At 42.5% G+C, this 24,298-nt stretch overlaps 1 protein-coding gene across 5 annotated transcripts in view; it reads right to left on the bottom strand.

The window, feature by feature from the left end:
* Positions 1-24,298, bottom strand: part of LOC145343266 (sorbin and SH3 domain-containing protein 2-like) — a 283,373-nt gene that overhangs the window by 93,786 nt on the left and 165,289 nt on the right. For all 5 annotated transcript variants that reach the window (XM_080189388.1, XM_080189389.1, XM_080189390.1 and 2 more), the window contains 5 exons: positions 24,018-24,187; positions 19,378-19,444; positions 16,775-16,822; positions 12,218-12,404; positions 9,194-9,308 (listed from right to left, as the gene is read on the bottom strand). In XM_080189388.1, coding sequence (XP_080045514.1) covers positions 9,194-9,308; positions 12,218-12,404; positions 16,775-16,822; positions 19,378-19,444; positions 24,018-24,187 — 587 coding nt within the window. The remainder of the gene's footprint in view (positions 1-9,193; positions 9,309-12,217; positions 12,405-16,774; positions 16,823-19,377; positions 19,445-24,017; positions 24,188-24,298) is intronic.

Here is a 24,298-nt window from a genome sequence, read left to right as displayed (position 1 = left end):
ATCTGCCTTCCTTACCCGGTCTGACCTACATGTGACTACAGACCCACTGCAGAGGGTCTACTGAGTTGGATGATCAACCATGATCGTAATGAATGGCGGAACAGGCTTGATGGGCCAAATGGCCACCTCCTGCTCCTATCCTCTATGTTTCTTTGAAAGACTCAGCCCTACTAATCAGTTTGCTTGTTCCCATGATCTATGTGGACTAGCCATATGAATACAGTGACGACAAGAGCAGGTGACAAGTAACTCACCTCCACATTCTCCAAAGCCTGTTTCACCATCTACAAGTCACAAGTTCAGAGTGTGATGGAATATTCACCAGTTGCCTGGATGGGTGCAGTTCCAAAAGCACTAAGAAGCTTGATACCATTTTGGACAAAGCAGCCCGCTCGATTTGCACATCTGCAAACATGCACTCATTCCACCAGTGGCACACTGTGACAGCAGTGTGTACCATCCACAGCAACTCACTAAGGCTCCTTTGACAGTACTTTCCAAACCAGTGACCTCTACCACCGGGAAGGACCAGGGTAGCAGATGCCTGGGAACACTACCACCCTCAAGTTCCCCTCCTGACTTGGCCGTTCTTTCAGTGTCACTGGGTCAAAATCCTGGCACTCACCTCGCAGCACTGTGTGCGTACTTAAACAGTAGGCACTGCAGTGGTTCAAAGTGGCAGCTCAAAAATACCCAATCAAGGGCAATTAGGAATAGGTAATAAATGCTGGTCTAGCCACTGATGCCCATGTCCCACAAAAGAATAAAATGAATTGTCAAAAACGTGACGAAATGCTTTATAAAAGACAGCCTCTTGTGGGCTTGGATAAGAAACTGGTACTTTCCCCTGTACAAAAGTGCAATTATGAACGTTAGTGTTTCTGCTGAGAGACTGGTTAGTAGAAGCCTTGAAGGAAGTTCAAAGAGTTGATAGACTGATACTGAGTTTAATGCACCATAGCTGGCAGGACAGACTGAGTTTAGCTCTATTACCTACAAAAAGGGGCTGCCTTTGAAGTATTTAAAAGGATTAAACTCGGTCTAATTGGATAGGTTATTGAGCTGGAGAGGTTAAAGGTTGATTAGGTGACCTAAGTGTCAGGTGCCAAAGCAAAGAATTATTTAGAAGCTGGAGATAAGTTTTTTTTTACTGAGTTGCAGTCCCCTGGTACGAGAAGGCAGCACATGCAGTGGGCGGTGGGTGGGGTGGTTAACTGCAAACCGTCATTTGGAACATGGCCGAGGTCCTAAATAGCTGCTGTAACAGCATATGGATGATAAGTGCATCATTGGGAAGTTGTCACTCGCTTATCAGAGCTTCCTGGGCCTGTAAACATTTAATGCTTTCTAGCTAACTGACACAGGCGCCCATAGACAGACACAGACAGCTGTGGATCAACCCAGCAATTCTATTCTGCATGCTCTGTACTTAAATCACCATGATTAATACTTGGAAACTTGAAACTAATAGTATAAGCCGTGTATAGATAAATGATCAGGGTTCCCAAGTGATCATTTTAAATTCAAAAATAAACAATTTCACCAAATGGCAGCTATTTCTTTGAGGACTGTTTTAAATTACTTTTTCTACAATGATCACAGTACCTTCAAACAGAGAAAATGGTGAATAAGTCCTTCTAATTTGCGAGTGATCAAACCATCTCAAAATATAGCGATGGGCGGCTAATTCTGTGATTAAGATTTTATCCTGCATAACCACTGAATGACACCTTTAAACTTGATCTCAACAAGAAAGAAATGCAAAAAAAAAAGTGGAAAAGCAAACTATTGCTCCAGGACCATTCCTCAGAACTGCACAAGATTATTCAGCTGATTAGTGTTTATAGATTTTTCTTTTTAAATCAGCCGGGTTCGATTTATTGGAACAGTTACCACTAATCCATCATGTTTCAGCTAATATTCTAATGTGTTCTCAACCAAAGGGAAAAGCAGGTCCTAGACCAATGGGCTTTGCAACCTGTGAAATGTGTTACTCTGATGAATACCAATTCAACATGCAGGATTAGTCGCTGCACCAGTTCGTGTGCCACTTACAACCCACTTCTGCTCTTCTTGGTGTTTGAGACCAAATACTCGAACACTTTGGGCTGAGGGCACCTTACTTTCTGCTGTCTTCTTTTTCTGGGGCACTTTCTCTTTCCAAACCTCATACTGAGGCTTGTGGAACCGCCTGCCTTTAGCAAGTTGTGCCTCTGTAGCCCTGGCCTTGGAGGATAGTTAAGAAATGAAGCAGGCAGTGACTTCAGAATGTTTCTTAATCGCAATAACACAACAACATGTTCTTTCATTCTGCCCAGGAGTGAAACAGCCACAAGAGTAAAATTTGACCCCTCCGCTCAGGTTATTGAATATCACATTATTAACAGAAAAGACCGCAATACTACATTTTGTGGTGAAAACATCAAATACCCTCATGACCAACATGAGACAATCATTACAAATAAGTGAACTTCACCAATTAAACATGAACAGAATGACAATATCAAAACTAAAATCCAGCAACTGCTGGGAATGCACAGCAGTTCAATTATTATCTGTAGGAACAAAAGGCAGACAAAAGGACTGGGTATATCTTCAGGGTTGATCAATCAAGACTGATAAGTTGGCTGTCAGCTCAAGTCTGTGTGGTGTAGAGATAGGGAATTACAAAATGAAGAAGTGCACTGAAAATGCAGTGCAGAAAATCAATCCATTCCTTACATAAAAGTGAGTTTGTTCTCTACTTTGTATGAATGGTCGTCTCAAGGGAAATGGAACTAAGGCAGCCATATTCAGAAGTTAAGTGCTGTGCTTAAAGTTTATTTATTAGTGTCACAAGTAGGCTTACATTAACACTGTGACGAAGTTACAGTGAAAATCCAAGAGTCGCCACACTCCGGCGCCTGTTTGGTACACTGAGGAAGATTTTAATATGGCCAATGCACCTAACCAGCACGCATTTTGGACTGCGGGAGGAAACCGGAGCATCCGGAGGAAACCAATGCTGGGAGAACGTGCAGACTCTGCACAGACAATGACGCAAACCAGGAATTGAACCCAGGTCCCTGACGCTGTGAGGCAGCATTGCTAACCACTGTGCCACCGTATGCAGAGGAAAAAGTTGGGAATCAATGTGCTCGCATAGAAACATAGGACAGTACAGGCCCTTCAGCCCTCAATGTTGTGCCAAGCTTTGTCCAAAACCAAGATCAAGCCATCCCACTTCCTATAATTCTGGAGTGCTCCATGTGCCTATCCAATAACCACTTGAAAGTTCCTAAAGTGTCTGACTCCACTATCACAGCAGGCAGTCTATTCCACATCCCAACCACTCTCTGAATAAAGAATCTACCTCAGACATCCCTCCCATATCTCCCACCATGAACCTTACAGTTATGCCCCCTAGTAACAGCTACATCCACCTGAGGAAATAGTCTCTAAACGTCCACTCTATAAATCCCTCTCATCATCTTATAAACCTCTATTAAGTCTCCTCTCATCCTCCTCCACTCAAAAGAGAAGAGAAAAGCCCCAGCTCCCTCAACCTTTCCTCATAAGACCTACCCTCCAAACCAGGCAGCATCCTGGTAAAACTCCTCTGCACTCTCTTAAGGCAGCTGTGAGGGATTATCAAAATGTTCCATGGCCATTCCAATTCAAGCATCACCTGGTATCACAGCCACCTTCATTCACAAAGGTCTGCTCTGAACGTAGCAGATGTTGAGATAATTTTCCACAATAAAACACTACACATCTGTGCAGCAAAAGACCGGAACTGAGTCGTTGGAAACCCAGCAAGTTCAATTAAACCAAAAGCACATCGCTTGTTACGTAGGGATTAAAATGAACACAAAAATGTTTTTAAAATCCAAGTTCATCCACTAATTTTAAATTGGAGATTCACAGTGCAGAGTTGAGGAAAGCAAATAGTTCTATTACACTGTCGATTCCATCAGCCAGTTACCATTAATTCCTCATAATTATAGGTAATGAATTTGGCAATCTTGATAGCAATCATGCAGACTTAAGATTGCAAAACAAACTGGAGAGAGTTGAAAGGAAATGTGATTGTTGTTGTATGATGAGTGCATGAACTCCCATATTAGACTCTTGTGTTCATTTAATGAGGGCTTTCAGGGGTTTTCAGAAGAGGCGAATTCTGGACCAAACTGGAATAGAATATTCTGAAAACTCTGCTTTGCACCCATTATGCGGATCATCCCTATCTGTAGTGAAATTCATAGAATCATAGAAACCTACAGCAAGAAGGCGGCCATTCGGCCCAACGAGTCTGCACCGACTACAATCTGACCCAGGCCCTATTCCCATAACCTCACATATTTACCCTGCTAATCCCCCTGACACTAGGGCTAATTTAGCAAGGCTAATGAACCTAACCTGCACATCTTTGGACTGTGGGAGGAAGACAGATCATCCAGAGGAAACCCACGCAGACATGGGGAGTATGTGCAGACTTTTTAGACATATTTTAAGAATCTCATTAGAATTTTCCCCTCACGTGTCTGGGACAGTCTGCAACTTGAGTGGGAACAAGCTTTGTTGTAAAGGTAAATTCAGTGTCAGTGATGTTACCGGCAGATACAACTGGTGATTTAATGACACTTTTACAAGAGCTGGTAAAGAGATCCTTCTGAAAACAAGACTCCCTCACACCTATTCTTGGACCTCCGTTATGTTAAAAGCTTCTCTCAATAAGCCTTATCCCCAGTTGTGTCACTATTACTGCTTTGTTGAACAGCGGTTCCAAAGACACAAAAACATTCATTGTCCTTGCTGGTGACAGGTTGCTACTTGCTTAATATTACACACATTCCAGCTCTATTGGACTGCATGAATTTTCACAGATATCCCACCATTCTTTGCACTGAACAGAAAATGCTAGAATCTTTCCCGATGCCTCAGATTTCCTTTTGCTGAATACTAACTGTACAGAATATTAGCAAGATCCCAGTAGCTTTAAAGGAACCCTTTCAACACTCAGCACATTTACATCCTTATTGCCAAATATACTCCCCCCCACCCTTCAGCTGAAATACAATGAGTATTTTTGCAGTACAATTGCATTTGACAGGAAACATCAGATCATAGGTGCTTTGCATGATTTATGCATATCACTTCGTGTGAAAGTTTTAAATGGTTTGGCCTGTGCTTTGAGGACCTCCCATGCAACAAAAGGTACGACCTCCAGCATTATTTTGATATATATTACCATTTACAACCCACTCCTATCCTTCCTTATAGTATAATACAATGTTAGTGGGATTCTAATCATTGGAGTCTTTATTGTAGACATAAAAACATAGGAATTAGGAGCAATTCGGCTCTTTGAGTCCATTCCACTGATTAAGATGATCATGACTGATCTTATCCTGGTCTCAACTTCACTTTCCTGTCTGCTCCCCATAGCCCTGCTTTTCATCAGAAACAAATGTATCCCTTTCTTGAATCTGTTGATTGTCTCTGCCTCCATTGCACTCTCGGGCAGTGAGTTCCACAGATTCACAACCCTCTGACAGAAGTAGTTTCTCCTGCTGTCAGTTTTGAACCTACCTCCTCTCACTCGATATCTATGACCTCTTGTTCTAGACTGTCCCACTGTCCATCTTATCAATCCCCTTTAGCATTTTTATATACCTCAATCAGGTCCCTCCTCATTCTTCTGAATTCCAGCGACTACAAGCCCAAGCTATTCAACCGCCCCTCATACGACAGCCTTTCATCCTGCAATCGGTCTGGTGAACGTCCTCAACTGCCTCTAGTGCCACTACATTCTTCTTCAAGTAAAGAAACCGAAACTGGACACAATACTCCAGATGTGGTGTTAGCAAGATCTTTTACAATCCTTAACAACACCACTTTACTTTTAAAGTCCAGCCCTTTTGCAACAAATGCCAAGATTCCATTCCCCTTCTTTATTATATGCTGTACCAACAGATCCAATTTCTGTGATTTGTGCGCAAGGACACCCAGATCCCTCTGTACTGACACATTTTGAATCTGTTTTCCATTTAAATAATAATTTGCCCTTCTATATTTTTGGTCAAAGCCTCACACTTAATCACATTAAACCTCAACCACCAGATTCAATATCCATCGGTAAGCTCCATCTCCTTTCCAGAGCCTGTTCTCCCACTTATTTTAGTATCATCCACAAATTTTGCTATGTTATACTTTGCCCTGCTTGCAGATTATTTATATAGATTGTAAATAGTTGAGGGCCGAGACCTGAACCCTGTGGCACCCTAGTAGATACAGTATATCAATCTTAGAATCATAGAACCCTACCGTGCAGAAAGAGGCCCTTCGGCCCATCGAGTCTGCACCGAACACTATACCACCCAGGCCCTACCCCCACATCCCTACATATTTTACCCAATACTCCCTCTAACCTACACATCTCAGGACACTAAGGGGCAATTTTTTCTTTTTTAGTATGGCCAATCAATCTAACCTGCACATCTTTGGACTTTGGGAGGAAACCGGAGCACCCAGAGGAAACCCATGCAGACACGAGAATGTGCAAACTCCACACAGTGGCCCAAGTTGGGAATCGAACCCAGGTCCCTGGAGCTGTGAAGCAGCAGTGCTAACCACTGTGCTACTGTGCTGCCCATTTGTAAGTACACAAAATGTATGTACTTAATAGTTATGGACAACTTCAATGCCAAAATTGATATGTGGGTTATGGATAGGGTCCATTTGGATTAGGGATTGATTTGACGCTGGAGAGTGCCTCTGGGATTTTGATGGGAATATTATTTGGTTCTGGTCAAACACATGGTTTAAACATCAACAAGGGCTCCTCATTCGACAGCCTGCAAACATGAATCTGCAGCAAATGAACAAACCAAGACTCAGATTGATTACGGTACGATCCTGTCTGGAGAATTGTAAAGTGCATCTAGACAGAGACTGTGACATTTGCTAGCAGCAATACTGGAGGCCAGAGTAGGCAAAAGAGTTAAACAAGTTTTCATGGCACAGTTAGAATTAGACAAACTGAAGGGTGTTACGGCCATGAAGTATGCAATGGAAATCACTAACTAAACTAATAACTGGAATCAGCTGATTAACTCGAGAGAAGGTTGGATAGACTAGACTTGTATCCACTGGAATTCAGAAGAATAAGAAACAACTTGACTGAAATGTAAGATTCTGAGGGTGGCACTGCTGCCTCACTGTGCCAAGGACCCAGGTTCGATTCCAGCCTTGGGTCATTGCCCGTGTGGAGTTTGCATGTTCTTTCCATACCTGCGTGGTTTCCTCCAGGTGCTCCGGTTTCCTCCCACAGTCCAAAGGTGTGTGGGTTAGGTGGATTAGCCAGGTTAAATTGCTCCTTAGCACCCAAAGGTTAGGGGAATTAGCAGGGTAGGTATGTGGTGTTATGGGAATAGAGCCGGGGCAAGCTGAATGGCCTCCTTCTGCACTGTAGGATTCTATAGATCTTGACATGGTGGAGAAATTCTTCCTCCGCGTCTTTGAAACTCTTCCTCAAAAGGCAGTGGAAGCAGAGTCATTGAATATTTTTAAGGCAGAAATAGATAAATTCTTGATAAGCTGGTGGGGGAGGGGGTGAAAGCAGGAATGTGGAGTTGAAGATACAATCAGATCAGCCATGATCTTACTGAATGGTGGAGCAGGCTTGAGAAGCTACCCTAATTGGTACATTTGTATGATTGGAAACTGGAGAAAATGTGGCCCAGTGAAGTAGTCCCAACACTAATCCAGCCAAGATCAGCAAGCCCTGTGCAGATCCTGGACTGAGGCTGGAGTCTGCCTGCTCTGCATTGCTCAGTACACGTAAGTTATTGTTTAATGTTTGTCAAATGTTACTTCCTTTATTCCAAAATAATCTTTGAATATTCCTTCAGATCAATGTACCTGTCATTGTGCAGTCTGATTGGGCTGATTTTGTCCAGCCATTTCCATTGCAGTTCCAGGAAAGGAATATTCAGCAAGTAGAAGAATGGGCGATCAATTCAAAATCTCCGTTTGGATTGGAATGTTTTACCCAGGAATACGTTTGGAGGGTTGGTGAGAGAGATTTGGAGTTTTGGCTTAATGCGCAAAGGGAAAGGAAGAAATACTTGCTCGGTCTGTGACTATGCTGCACACTCCCTCATCATCCTTTCTAATATAACTGCAACCATTGACATGGTCGACCTCACTGCCCTCCCTCAATTTGGCTCTATCGTTGCCCATGTTTGATTCCATTCTTACTGAACCTCCTGCTCCCCCACTGCTAGATCTTTGGTGTCCCATTCTGGTTCCTCACCTACAGGCTGCCAACCCCATCGGGTTTCACAGCCAGGATTCTCCAGCCCCACTCACTGCCAGAATCTTCCAGTGCTGCCGAAAGTAAATGGACCTTGGCTGGCCCGCCACTTTCCTCACAGCAGGTGCCACCAGAGCGTGGCCAGAAAATTCAGGTCCTTATGTATTCTGACAACATCCTACCCTCCCTCTTCTCAACTACTCTCAACTGCATGACTCCCTTGGCATGGTCTGATTGCTTGTTCGACATCCAGCCTCAACGTCCTTCAGTTAAATGTTGTGAGTAGATTGAAGATTTTGTCCACAGTTCCTGCCACAATGCCATACCCTCCCCTACAACTTCCTCCACTGTCCAGGATTCTTCTACCTTCCAGCCCCCTCCTCCCCACTCCCCCACCTCCCATGATGAGCACAAAAAGACAAATCATTTCTAACATGCAAGTACTAGATGAATCTGACTGGACATCAAGCTACTCATTAACTTGGCAAAAACATATTTATTAATTCAGAGAGTTTTATCCATTCATGGATTATCATTAGAATCCCTACAGTGCAGGAAGCCATCTGGTCCATCGAGTCTGCACCAACCACAATCCCACCCAGGCCCTACCCCATAACCCCATGCATTTCCCCAAGCTAGTCCCCCGGACACTAAAGGGCAATTTATCATGGTCAATCCACCTAACCTGTACATCTTTGGACTGTGTGAGGAAACCGGAGCATCTGGAGGAAACACACGCAGACACAGGGAGAACGTGCAAACTCCACATCGACAGTCACCCAAGGCCAGCATTGAACCCGGATCCCTGGTGCCGTGAGGCAGCAGCGCTAACACTGTGCCACCTCTATCTTGATCTTGTGACAAGGTGAGAGAATTGGTTTTGAGTAAGGTTCTTACCGGTCGTTCATGCTCTAGGATTGACGACTTTCCAGGTTCATATTCGAATATGCTTCTAGGTTCAGCACGATATCTACGAGTGTCGACTTTTCGATCAGGAGGATCCCAGTCGTTCCTAGCGAATGAGTGAAAAGCCATCACATCTGTTAGTCACATTGCCTCCCCTTTTACAACATACATGAATATGAAAGTCTCTGGGATTCGCTTGCTGCAATGCATAGGCCATTCACAATATAAACAATTAACACATGTACATTGTACATTACATACTCACATGCTTGACTTTAGGTAGCGAAACCTTACTGTTAATCTAGTTAACACACACACACACTGGCTGTGATAAAGAACACAAATAGCGATAATTCCAATGACAGATATCCAATCGGTAAATTAGCGTACAAAACAGGCACTTAAAAATGGGGGCATAACAAATTCATTGGAGGAGATATATAGGTTGCCTGAAGTAACATGATAGAGTCAATTATTAGTGAAAATTGTTGAGACAGTACATCGTAACCTGCATTGAAGAAAACTGATTTCAGAGTAATTTGTCTCCTTTAGACAGTAAAATTGCTCTGGTGACATCCTGCTGTCATCATAATGCTGACATGATGTCATGCCAGCTTTAATGATAAGGATGGGACAGGGGCTACAGCAATAAACGTCATGGGGTTTGAATTGAAAAAAAAATCCACATCATCTCCAAATACAGCACTGAACTACCCAAATTGATGTTTCATTAACAGCTCATGTGTAACAGAATTTGTAGAGTGGAGATTCACCAGGACAGTGGGATGGGATATATCCAGGAATGGTGGTGGTGATATCTTGGACATTGCAAGTTATGATTCCATGAGTACGACTGTGTTAAGATGTTGCTTGACTAGTCTGTGAGGCAGTTCTCCAAATTTTAGTAGAAGTGCCAGACGCTAGTAGAAAGGACATTGGAAGGTTGACTGGGGGGTTGGGTGTTCCTCGGTCGATACATGCAGTCCATCCAGTTTTATGCTGTTTTGGTTATAATCACTGCAGTTAGCCTCATTATCTACAGAATTCCCTGCTCAGTGAAGCTGCTGAGGCTACCTCACTGAACGTTTTTAAAGCAAATGTATCTATGAATACATTTTTGAACAATAAAGAAACTAAGGTTATGGTGAGCGGGTGGCTAAGTGGAGCTGAGTCCACGAAAAGATCAGCCCTGATCCTACTGAATGGCCAGATGGCCTACTCCTGCTCCTAGTTCTTATGTTCTTATTGTACAGGGTCATCATCTTTGCATTTCACATTCCCTGGGGTCTCTCCAGCAGATATAATGCAGTTTCCGTAGATGCTGTAAGACTGCTGGTTTCCTGTGCTGGAGGAGTTCAAGCCATACAGCATCCGCACTTGGAGTGCTGATCTTTGCAAGCCAGTTAATAGCTTTACTGAGTTCTTTCATTGTTGGTTCAATATCCATTTCTGCCATGACAGCCAGTTCTATGCGCTGTCTTCTTTGGTGACAGTGCTCTTCCTGGAGTATTCCTCAAATTAATGCTGCATCTATTGTTTCAACTGTTTAGTGCCTTTGTTTTCAGTGGAGCAGTTTTCTTCGCTGATGGACCTGTTGCCTTTTTAATCCCTTCATAAACGCCCCTGCCATATTGAAGGACATCTAGATATATTGAAAAGTTGTAACCATTGTCAGGGAAACAGGTAGCTTTAAGAGATTTATATTTTTTAAGTATTAGAATGGATTTAAGTGGGCTTAATTTAGCGGTTCTATATAAGAGCAAAATTCCAGTTAGATTTATGTTAGACAAAGGTGTTTGGATATGTGGGGGTTTGGTTAGCCCAAGCCGTACTTTTATTATGCTTGGCAAGTGTTATGACATGAAAAGTAAATGCGCTTGGAGAGGTTTATGATTGTGTAGGGCAGGTCTTATGAGGAAAGGTTGAGGGAGCTGGGCTTTTCTCTTTAGAGCAGAGGATGAGAGGTGACTTAACAGAGGTTTATAAGACGATGAGGGGGATAGATAGAGTGGATGTGCAGAGACTATTTCCTCGGGTGGATGTAGCTGTTAGTAGGGGGCATAACTATAAGGTTCATGGTGAGAGGTATAGGAGGGATGACCGAGGTAGATTCTTCACTCAGAGTGGTTGGGGTGTGGAATGCTCTGCCAGCTGTGATAGTGGATTCGGACACTTTCGGAACTTCCAAGCAGTTATTGGATAGGCACATGGCGCACAGCACAATGATAGGGAGTGGGATAACTTGGTCTTGGGTTTGGACACAGCCCAGCACAACATTGAGGGCTGAAGGGCCTGCACTGTGCTATACTGTTCTATGTGTGTTTTAACTGAATTCACTGCAGTTGCTTAATGGCGGCTAGAGAGGGAATATCTCTCTCAGCTTTGCTAGAAGAAAAGCCATACCATGACTTTAAAAAACCCCATGCTGGACAATTAAAGAGCAGTGAGCTAAGAAACAAGACAAATGAACAGAAGTTTCCAAGAAGTCTGAAGTTGAAGAAACAGGTTTATAGAACAGGTTATAGTACAATAAAGTGACAGAAAGCTGAAAATGAATTGGATCACCAGAGACCAGGAAAATATATGCCACAGTTCTAAGGCTTGTGAGATCTCATTACAGTTTATGAAAAATCATTTGAAACATTTGTAGAAATTGTGGAGTTTGTGCAAAAGCATTTAAGGCAAAGGAAGCCAGAAAGGAGAAGTTGAAAAAGAGTGAACGAGAGATAAAGCAATGTAAAAATGTTCTACAGTGCTGCAGCAGATTTGTTAGGGCATGACAATAGTTAGCTTGGATGCCAATTCTAATTTCTGCTCCAATGAATGTTTATTTATGTAAACTCTCAATTTCAGAGCTGCTGGAATCATATGAGCTTTAAAACTTTAATGTTGAAAATTTGGCATAGCAAATAAATGATATTCTTAAAATTGAATAATAGAACTGTTGGATAACTAATCTTGCAAACCTTAAATAATTTAACACTCTTACTGCAAGGCATGATTTATTAGCCTTACTTTTCTGTGGAACTTGTTTCTCGCAGTCTTAGTTGTGCAGGTGGTGGAACAGGTGGAGGTGGTGGTAATGGAGCCGATTCCTTGTAGAGTTCGACACCATTGTCCGACGTACTTTTTGATAAAGGTCGGTAAGTATGTGTCTTGGGAGGAGGGTGCGCCTGAACAGAGGTGAATGAGCTGTAGTTATCTAGCACAAAACAATGAAAGATTTTTTTAATCTTATAGAAGACAACAGAGTTAGCTATGTAAATACTATATATAGACAAAATAGCATATACTTTTGTTCAGATACTCAAAAGATATTGGACAGGATTTTATGGCCTCGTTCATCCGGAAGCCATAAAATCCCACCTGAGGTCAAAGGATGCTCCGCCCATCACCCATTCCAATTTCTGTGGAGGGTGTCTGTTAAAATCCCAGCCATTGTCTGAAAATTTCCTTGGAGCTGCTCACAGGTCACAGAATTGTTACGATGCAGGAGACTGCCATTAGGCTCATTGTGTCTGCACCAGCTCCCCAGACAAGCTCCCAAATACAATGTTCACTGGAAACATGACACAAATCCTTATATTTTATTTTCTATTGCATTTCTGCAGAAGTTACTGTGGAAGACTGTGGGTGGGAGGTGGGGGGGGGGGGGTAAACAAGAGAAATTCCTGTCCCATATATATTACAACAATTTAAAAGTGGTATGGTAGTACAGAACGTGAGTATTGCTGGAACAAAATAGGCAACAGCCATTCTCTGGTTCATTCTCCAGGGCAATGCCTTAACCAAAGCTAACTTCCCGGATCTGAATTTAAACAAAGCTTGGCAGTTAACTGTCAGCCATCAGTTAACTGGTGCATTCCCCATGGCAAAGCTTCTAACAATTAATGCCCACTTGCCAACCAATCAACACTCTCTTCTTGTGCAGCATAAATTGTTGCCCCCTTTACATCTGGTGTTCCTGTAATTTGTCCTGATGAGTACAAGATGAAAAGCTTTGACTGTGTCTTTTTTCAGCAATACTTACATTTCATATCTTTTCTGTACCACTAAGAAAGAGTCAATTTTCCTAAAACTGCATCATGTGTACATGGCTTCACTTCCAGGATTTCAATATCTGCGTCAGAGATTATTGTCAAAATTCAACGAGCCTTGGCATAGTTGGTTCTCGACCTGTACCTTAACCTCAATATTAACAACTGCCCCAATGAGTACTGGAAAGAAACTAAACTGATATATTTAAAGCAAACTCATGGATGTGCCTCGAAACAGATATTTATATTGACATTTGTAACTCATTTTCCACCAGTGACATGCGCAGAGAAGAACAACATGAACCAGGAAGGACCCAGGTTTATTCAGGGTCTGTGCCATGTTGGCTGATCTCAGTGGAGAGAATATCTTGCTTTCTGTCTATGGGTAAGTAAACGAAGGAAGGAGAAAAGGGGAGCTGGGCCAGCAGAAATTATACTTGGTGATTCTGTTCTCCTATGTCAAGTAGACGAACAAGACCCACTTTCCAGGGTTGTGTGAAGAATGGCTGCTTGGTTGAAGCAGCTAGCCTCTGTGCAGTGATGCCCAGTGACGTAAGATTTAAATTTTATCTTGTTCCAGAGCACAGACCATCATTAGGGGAGGCAATGGCCGAGTGGTATTATTGCTAGATTATTGATCCAGAAACTCAACTAACGTTCTGAGGATCCGGGTTCGAATCTTGCCACAGCAGATGATGGAATTTGAATACAATTTTAAAAAATCTGGAATTAAGAATGTACTGATGACCATGAAACTATTGCCAATTGTCAGAAAATCCCAGCTGATTCCTTTAGGGAAGGAAATCTACTGTCCTGACCTGATCTGGTCTACATTTGACTCCAGAGGCACAGCAATGTGGTCAACTCTCAACTGGCCTCTGAACAAGGGCAACTAGTGATGGACAGTAAATTCTGGCTAACCAGTGATGCCCATGTCCCACAAATGAATAAAAAAGGAAATAGGGCATCCGATTATGGCTTAATACTATTCCACATGGTGTATTTACCCAGTCAGTTATTGGGAGAGTTCCACTGCAATTCAAATGCTCCTCTACTCCATCACATTGGTCCCAAATTGTAGGATATTACTTTCTACTGTGTCAGTATGTTCCCATCTCCCACAACATCCTGCGCCCGCTGAGCCAGACTAAAAGCCAGCGATTACAGCCTTGGTGTTGTATGTGCGCAGACACTGGGAAACTGGTTCAGAATGCTCAAACCTATTTCACACAAAGCTCCTTCACAGGCATCAGAAAGAGGCTCTCATCCCATCTGTCTGCATTGGCTTCGAGTGCGGATCCCAGAGGCGAAAAGGCAAGCCACTGTGTGAAGCAACCGAGACACCCAATCTCACTCAATTCCCATTTTAGTGTAATCAGAACATGAAAGGAAAAGCCAAAGATGAAAGATATTTCAAAAACAAGCACAGCTGAAATATCTTGTTTTCTGTGAGCTTTCTATGCTTGGATGAGGTAATGAAATGTAACACCTGAAGAAAAGAAAAGTGGTTGACACACTGAGCAGGGTAAGTTTCTACCTGAGCAAGAAATAAGTGCTGTTAATAACTTTGAATCCATTGCCAACTCTACTCCCAAACCCTACATTCGGGCACAGTGAGCTTTTCTAGCATTGTTTTATCTTAACTTTCAAAAATTTAAACTTTATTTTTTAGTGTCACAAGTAGGCTTACATTAACACTGCAGTGGTGTTACCATGAAAATCCCCTAGTCACCACACTCCGGCACCCGGTTGGATACACAGAAGAATTTAGTATGGCCAATACACCTAACCAGCTCGGACGAAGGGGAAATCGGAGTACCCGGAGGAAACCCATACAGGGGAAAACATGCAGACTCCGCACACAGTCACCCAAGCTGGGAATCGAACCTGGCTCTCTGGGGCAACCGTGCTAACCATTGTGCCATCATGTCATTTGTAATGATAAATAAGTGGTGCTGACTGACTTATTGCACCTTCTTGTGCATAAGCAGGATGAAACGGCATTTTGTTGTGGTGACATGGTCCATTTAGCATACAGCACACACCCACACTTGCCCTGCCCTTGTCTAACATTCTAAGCAAACAGTAGATCACCAGCTGCTGTTAAAAAAATGGATGGCACCGTGGCGCAATAGTCAACACTGCTGCCTCACAGCGCCAGGGACCTGGGTTCGATTCCCGGCTTGGGTCACTGTCTGTGTGGAGTTTGCACGGTCTCCGTGTCTGCGTGGGTTTCCTCTGCGAGCTCCGGTTTCCTCCCACAGTCGGAAAGACGTGCTGGTTAGATGCATTAACCCAAACAAGTATTGGAGCGTAGCGACTAGGGGAATTTCACAGTAACTTCATTGCCGTGTTAATGACAGTATTATTTGTGGCTAATAAAAAACTTTTTAAATCTTACCCAGTTCTCAGTTCGGGAATGGTGAGACAACTTTATGGATTCTGGTGTGCATCTGCATAAGCAACTTCATTGCCGTGTTAATGACAGTATTATTTGTGGCTAATAAAAAACTTTTTAAATCTTACCCAGTTCTCAGCTCGGGAATGGTGAGACAACTTTATGGATTCTGGTGTGCATCTGCATAAGCTGTCATGTCTCTTTCCAGGGTCCAACTGACCTGCTTCCAGCAATTTCTGGTTCCATATCAGAGTAAAGGCATTTGTAGCTGTTCATCTTAATTTCGTTACGGCTTTACTTGCCCACACTTCCCCTTTTCGGGATAACCGTGTGTGGAGAAACACGTCAAAAAAGTAAAGCACTTTGTGCAAAAAATTTTCAATTAATAGGTAGTGTTTATGTAGTGACCAGATTGCTATGGTTAACATGACCTATTCCCTGAATTAACTGTACATCAATTGTGTTGAACTATTTACAGATGTCAATTGGAGTTTCACTTAAAGAGACGCTCACTAAAATTAGGATAGAGGTTGAGTTAGAAGCTTGTAAAGTCTCACTCTGCAACTACACTAGACTAAGTAAAGATGGGCTCCAGTACTGTCCATCACCAACTGGTTTTCTGTTATATTACACCTTGGTTAGTGCAACATTAATTCAACCCCTAACTTAGAAGGTAAAATTTTGTTTTCTATTTGAAATTAAGAAAGAAATCTGTAACTTTGGTTGTTATTGTATTACAGAAGACAACTCATTGGGGCATAATGACCTGGGAGACATTGGATGGTAGTAAGTTCAATTCTGAGTGACAGACTGGATGAAAAAGTGCATTGAAGGTTTGTCAGTCCAGAGTTGGCATACGGGAGTGGATTTCTTTCAATACTTTGTGGTGCTAGGATTGATTATAATGGTACCAATTTCAACACTTCAGTCAGCCATCAAGCATGGGGCATGGGCCATTAACAGTGTGCAGTCAGTGATGTGGGAGGTTAGCAATGAGGGCTTGCCAGGTGAAGACTGGAAAGGGGAGTCAGTAATGTTACATTTCCACTCCTGTGTGGATTTTGCAGTGTAGCTCAATTGGGAAAATCTGTTTTCCAATTTAATTTGAGATCTAAAAACACAAGATAAAATTCTTACCAGGATAAACATATGCATGTGTAGCATTGAATGCATCTGTATCATCATCTGTTAAAAAATAAAAAGGAATGTTGAAAGTGGTTTAGTGCCAGCTACCGGTACTAATGGAATTGGACTAATTATTTTACAGGGTATTTTCCTTTTTGTATATTGTAGATCACTGCAGCTTGCATCAAAGTGGCTCCTTAATCATAGAATACCTACAGTGCAGGAGGAGACCATTTGGCCCATCAAGTCTGCACTGACCCTCCGAAAGAACACTTTACCTAGGTCGACTCCCCCACCCTGACCTGTAACCCTGTGCATTGATCATTGCCAATTCACCTAACCTCCATATTTCTGGATTCATTCTCACTGGTTCAGACTGTATATTTCTATATTTTTCTCACACAAAGGGGTAGAGATCCCTTTAACTCTCTAAATTGTGCATGGGTAGATCCACTTAACTCTCATTCAGACATTTTACATCTAGATCAATTGCCCATCCTCCCCTTTTGGGTATCTATCTAATTGCCAGCATGGCATTACACCCATAAAGGCTCCCAATTTAATAGTCCACAATGTCAGATAGAAGCCAACTGCTCACTTGTTTTGCAAAATGGAAAGAAAATTTAAAAGGCTTAATATCAAGCGGAAACATGGAACATAGCCAGCCTCTAACTAAGCATGTAAAAAGACAATACAATCAAAGAAAAGCATTATTTGAAGCAACAGAGTGCAGGCTGTATGGTAGAATATTGTGTCTCCCTTGTGCACAGAGATGGATAAACAATCTGAGCCATTCTCTAACATAGGATTTGGTTCTAACGCCTTTTGACAATCATTGTGTTTCTCTAGGCAATCATCTTATAGGAAGCACAGAGAACAAGATTCAAAATGCTTCACTTTGTCAGTAATCATAACCTTAAATTGATTTCTGTAACAGTCATGTATCCAAAGGTCTTCTATCAGGGCTCCTGGCATTACGTCAGAAGTGTTTCCTCCAGATAAAATCCAGGATCAAGTTCTGAAATGGGTTTGCAAGAAAAAGGACACAGTGCTAAAGGGTGGGATATCCAAATGTTCAGTGTACCACAGGAGAAGATTGTCTGCCCAGTGAGCACATCTCTTTAATAAGGATGCTCATATAAAGACCAGCGCACCTGGTAAATGCAGCATTGTAGCTAGACTACAAGAGCAGCAAGGTGGTTAGTATGTTGCAATGTTCCTGTCACTACAACAAAGGCAAGTGGCCATGGTTTAGTTCATGAGGAAGCTCAAGACTGGTGCAGCAGCCACCCGAATGTGTCCTCAACCTGTCTTTGAACATGCGGTAGTTTCCAAAACATAACCAATTCTAATCACCAGCAATTAAGTGGAGCACGCTTCATAATGTGAGAGCAGAAGTTCTCTCCCAAGGGTTCCTCAGTAGATTTATTTGGATGCTTTTAAAACATGATGATGTTTTCCCATCTATCAAATAGCTGGCTAACCATTTATAAAAAACATGCTAATGCAACAGATTTTCATTCAAATCGGTCAGTCACATAAACACCTGAAGGCACTTTGGCTTTTATCATTAGGCAAAATATAGCCATTAGCCACTGGGCAGTTCAACTTGCACATCTTCCATTTTCCTTGTTTTTTGCTGCCATTAATATAAAAGAAAACTGGGACATGTATAAGCTGCCTCCTGCCATCTCTGTAACATCACCAATCTCCAGCTCTTGCCTCACCGTATGTTACTGGCAACACGTATTCCTCCTGTTGGCCTCCCCAAGCTCAGTTGCTACAACATGCAAACCAGCTCCCACCATCCGCAAAATTTATCTCATCCAACACTCTGTTGTCCTATCCTATCCTGCACCAATTTCCTACTTTCGGCTTGCTCCCCCTCGCTGACACTGATTGGCCACTGATCCTCCAAAACCTTTGAATTTAAATTCTCATCCATTTGTTTAAGTCTCTCCATGCCTTCAGCTCTTCCGATCTGCATACTGTCCCCCCATCTCTGACACAGATCTTTTAAACATTCCCACCCTTCCCCTCTACTACAGTAACTGCAGTGTCCCATTCAGCCTTGTAGGTTATTTGTTCTAGAAGTCTTTCCCTGAACCATCCTTTCCAGCTTAAATCTCTCTGAACAAACTCATCCCACCTTGTTTCCTCCCTTTTGGGCTCAGTGTCCAGCTTTCCCCCATATACCCTGATAATGCACCTCGAGATACTTTTCTATATTATGATACCGGTGTTGGACTAGGGTGGGCACAGTAAGAAGTCTCACAACACCAGGTTAAAGTCCAACAGGTTTATTTGGTAGCACAAGCTTTCGGAGTGCTGCTCTTCTTATCAGGTGAGTGAAGAGTTAGGTTAGCCCTGTTTGTGAACCCAACTCTCCATTCACCTGATGAAGGAGCAGCACTCCGAAAGCTCATGCTACCAAAATAAACCTGTTGGACTTTAACCTGGTATTGTGAGACTTCATACTCTTTTCTATATTAAGTGGGTGATGTATAAATACAAGCTGCTGATGAATAATACGGTATGAAAATGAGAACTCAGACATTCACAATTGGATTCAGAAATGCAACTTGTTTGAAATCAGGTATCAATCTTGCACATACCTGGCTTATGCACCATATGTATTTGCTTGAACATCGTCTTATACCAGTCCTTGGGTCGATCCACTGTCTAGATTACAAACGCAAGCTTGAAATTAGTCACCCAAGAGCAAAGTACACTCTCCTTATTCCAATTCCAAAATTCAGCGGTCATGATTTCTTTTCTCTACTAAAGTGGAAGGAAACAATTTCTTCCTCCAATTTTTTAACACTGAAATGTCAGCACTTGCACTTAATACCTACTGAGTAGATAATAGAAATGCTGTTAGTGATTGTACACAGCGGCTGGTAATGTGCAGCAAGTGGTCAAACTGAGCCAATACATTATATTCGGAAAATTGGAGGCCATTAGCTGCGTGAAGGACACTGGAACATTAGAAAAATAGACATTAGAAGCAGGAGTAGGCCACTCAGTCCTTCAAGCCTGCTCTGCTATTCATTTTGATCACTGAATTCAATATCCCAATTCTGCCCCCAGACGTCTGCAGAATCCTTACGGTGCTGAAGGAGGTTATTCGGCCCATCAAGTCTGCACTGACCACAATCCCACCCAGGCCCTACTCCCGTAATGCCACATATTTACCCTGTTAATCCCCCTGACACTAGGGTCAATTTAGCATGGCCAATCCATTTAACCTGCACATCTTTGATCCCTTTAGCCCCAAGGCAGGGGGGGGTGGGATTCTTTACGCAGAGAGTGGTGGGAGTGTGGAATGGGCTGCCGGATAAAGTGCTAAGTGCGGGGTCACTTTTAACATTTAAGAAAAACTTGGACGGGTTCACGGGTGAGAGGGGTGTGGAGGGATATGGTCCAAGTGCAGGTCAGTGGGACTAGGCAAAAAATGGTTCAGCTCAGACAAGAAGGGCCAAAAGGCCTGTTTCTGAGCTGTAATTTTCTATGGTTCTATGGCTATATCTAATATCTTCTTGGAATCACAATGTTTTGGCCTCAATACTTTCTGTGGTAGTTTACTACATATTCGCCACTCTTTGGGTGAAGAAATCTCTCCTCAGCTCAGTTCTAAAATGTTTACCCTTTATCCTCAGACTATGACCCCTAGTTCTGGACTCCTGCACTGTCAGGAACATTCTTTCTGAATCTACCCTGTCTAACCCAGTTAGAGTTTTATAAGTTTCTATGACATCTCCTCTCACTCTTCTAACCTCCAGTGAATATAATCCTCACTGATATAGTCTCTCCTCACATGACAGCCCTGCCATCCCCAGAATCAGCCGAGTAAACCTTCGCTGCAATCCCTCTATAGCAAAGGTATCCTCCTTCAGATAAGGGCACCAAAAGTACACACAATACTCCAGGTGTGACCTCACCAATGCCGTAGATAATTAACAGCATTGTTTCATCAATAGAAAACTGGATTCTGGCAGTCATATTTCTGTCTATCTTTGATACTCTGATTTAATTTTGTTTAATAGGGAAATAGAGAAGGTGTATTTATTGTAATTGTCAAAGGTCTCCATGGGATTATTACAGAAAATGGTCAGGGATAATGATATAATTATAAATTAAGTGCTGGATCCACTGAGAGATGGCTGACGAGGAAATCAAAATTCACTACTACCTTCATCACCGGACTCTGGGATCAATTCCACCAAATTACAAACTTAATACTAAAAAAAAGTGCGTTGTTAAATAGATGTTTTCATTTTTAATATATGCTGCAGTGAATATTAAGCAAAGATTATTGCAAGTCACTCAAGCCTAACGCCATTGGACACACGGTAAATTCTCACGGTCAGAGTATCTGGAGTCAGAGGGCAGATAGCAGAAGGGATAGCAAGCTGGCTACAAAACAAAGTGGAGAGGGTAGTGACAGAAGATGGGAAATAATACTCCCCTGGGATTGGTGTTGGGACCCATATTGTTCACAATTTACTATATTAGGGCTTAGAAGTCAGAAGTGCAATTACAAGATTTGCAGCTAACACCTAATTAGAGGGTGAGGTTAACACAAAGGAAGTGTGTGATATAGGAAAGGCATCAATAAACGTGCAGAACAGTTGGCAAACAAATTTCTGTATAGTGAGAAAAAGCATTAGCAGGAAGTTGAAAAACCATTATCTGATCCAGTCACTAGTGTTGCCCTCCATGACCTGGATTTTTGCCATGATGGACAGTCTCTCCATTATGGCAGAAATACCGGAAATGGATCAATATTTTAAGCCCCATTGCCAAACCCAACATTTCCCATCTTTACAGAGGGTGGGACTAGAGACAAGACAGGAGTTTTCATGTGCACAGTTCACACAGGCCCTTGGCCATTTAAATGACTAGCTTGCCTGCACTGAAGTGTGATTGTGGAAAAACAGGTGTGTGGAACCCGAATTAGAACAGATAAGAGGAAGTTTGAACTTGATGGATTCTGATGGATGACCAGGGCACCCTGTTCATATCTCTTTGGATAGGGTCCCAGGAAACCTTTGGGAGAGGAAAGGCACCCTTTAGAATTGTTAACAGCATACACGATTATGCACCTTTTAAGCACAAATTCATTGGAAATGTCAATCTATGAAAGAGTGCCAAGGAGCTGTCCAAGAACTGCCCAATTGTCCAGGAAAGGTTAAGAAGATGCTCAGCTGTCAAAGCTATCCAAGAAGTGTCAGTGCTGTCAAAAAACTGTCCAAGGATACTATGTAAGTTGATCAAAGGTTGATGGATGGGGAAAGGAGTGCATTAGTGGACACTAAGTTGGCATGGGAGTATAGGGCCACAGGGATGGATAGACAGTAACTAAGTTGGCATATGAGTGTGGGAGCTACAGGTTGGCATGGAGACAGCACAGGGAGTGTGTGTGTGGAGAGGGAGGGACGGCTGGTAAGGGGATTTTTATTTATTTCAACACAGTGCTGGGCCACAAGAGACAAGCCTTGCACCCAATCCGCCTCCACGTACAGCAAGCAGCCTGTGAATTTATTCTAGGGTCAGCCACACTGACTCCTGTTTCAATGCAGCCCTCAACAAAACCTCCCACTCATGGGCAGACAATTTTTAAGGTCAGATATCTGACCAAGCTGGGATATCTCCCGACTTGGTGAATCTCATCCGGGCACCAAACTCTGGGCCTATGGATACAAGAGTTGAATGATGTGGATGTGCCGGCGTTGGACTGGGGTAAACACAGTAAAAAGTCTGACAACACCGGGTTTAAGTCCAACCGATCTATTTGATAGTACACTCAGTAGCTTTCGGGTTAGCCCCTTCATCAGGTGAATGGAGAGTTCTGGCCTCAGACAGAGCATATAAAGCACAGACAGTTTACAGATTACTGATTAGAATGCGAATCTTTACACCTAACCTGCTGTTCAAGTCTTAAAGTGGCTGACAATGTGTGTGGAAGTGCAGCAGGTTAGGTGTAAAGATTCGCATTCTAATCAGTAATCTGTAAACTGTCTGTGCTTTATATGCTCTGTCTGAGGCCAGAACTCTCCATTCACCTGATGAAGGGGCTAACCCGAAAGCTAGTGAGTGTACTATCATACAAGAGTTGAACTCAGGAGTCAGAAGTACAACTTCAAAATTTGTAGACAGGAGAGTGAACCAGATGAGGATAACATCTTTTAGAATTTGGTTTAAGGCGGAGGATGCTCAGAATCAGCTGGATGGACAGAGATTAAATGAGTGGATTGGATCAAGATGAAAAGTTCAGGAATCAAAACGGTTGCTAAGTTCAGCTGGAGAGGGAACGAGGGCCAAGTATGGATATTGGAAACAAAGATCCTGACAGCCTTGTCCTGGCAACAACTGAAGGAAAACCTGAGGATAAATACAGAAGAGGAAGAAGGAAAATCTTAACAATGGCTGATACCTGGGGTGAACACAGTAAGAAGTCTCACAACGCCAGGTTAAAGTGAACAGATTTATTTGTGAGACTTCTTACTGTGCCCACCCCAGTCCAACGCTGACAGCTCCACATCACCTGGACCTGGTGTGACGAAAACCAGAGAAGAAGCAATATGATGCCAAAGCTACGATAAGAATGAATGAGAGGAGGAAGAATAAGGAGGCCATATAATGTTTGGATGGATATGATAGAGGGACAAAAAGAGTTTTAGTGGTATAGGTACACAAATCACTAAAAGTAAAAGGTAGAAGTAATTAAGGCCCATTAAAAAAAAAGCAAGCAATCATCCTTATTTGGAGGAATAGAATTGAAAAGCAATAAAGTTATGTTAATCTTTTATTGAATCTTAGGTCAGACCACAGTCGAAGTATCGTGCACTACTTTGATTGCCTTATTATACAAATATACAGGCTTTGATGAAGGTGCAATAAAGATAAATAAGGAAGAAAGCGGAACCAAGAGGAGTTACCTAGCAAGAAAAGCTGAATGAACGGGCCATTGACATTCAGGAAAAGAGCAGGCAGAGGGTCTGACCTATACATGTGTAAGAGAACGAAAGTGAACAAAATGTTTCTACTTGTGGAGCAAACCAGAACCAGAGGTCAGAAATATGGGATCGTCACCTGTAAATCCAATAGGGAATTGCTTCCCCATTTTCTTGGCCTACAACTTTAACCCAGGATTCAACAGAGGAAGAAATTTGGGAAATTATGGCCATGCTGCAAAAAGAAAATTACAGATAGGGACAAAAAAAGAGGGTGAAAAAGAGAAATAGATTCCTACCGTCCTTATGGCTATAGGTATTCCAGATTCATCAACAGGGCCAATTCCTGCATAATGCGGTGCTTTAATTACCGTGACTTTCTTCTCCTCTTCTGATGTTCTGCAAACTGGTTCTACGCTCATTATATCTGCACCGGGCGACTTGCTTTGCTGTGAAGTACTCAGGTTCTCTGTGTGGAAAAAAAATGAAGCTCTGTGAGGAATAAATCTAAATCAACAAAGCACCATCATTTGAAGACTAAATTGACACTGGTTGTAAGCATAGTCTGTGGATGAGGACA

The sequence above is a fragment of the Carcharhinus amblyrhynchos genome, chromosome 5 (genome assembly GCF_965287045.1).
Source record: "Carcharhinus amblyrhynchos chromosome 5, sCarAmb.v2.hapA, whole genome shotgun sequence".
Taxonomy (NCBI): domain Eukaryota; kingdom Metazoa; phylum Chordata; class Chondrichthyes; order Carcharhiniformes; family Carcharhinidae; genus Carcharhinus; species Carcharhinus amblyrhynchos.
Note: the sequence above shows the minus strand (reverse complement) of the source record. Positions and strands in the feature narration are given on the sequence as shown.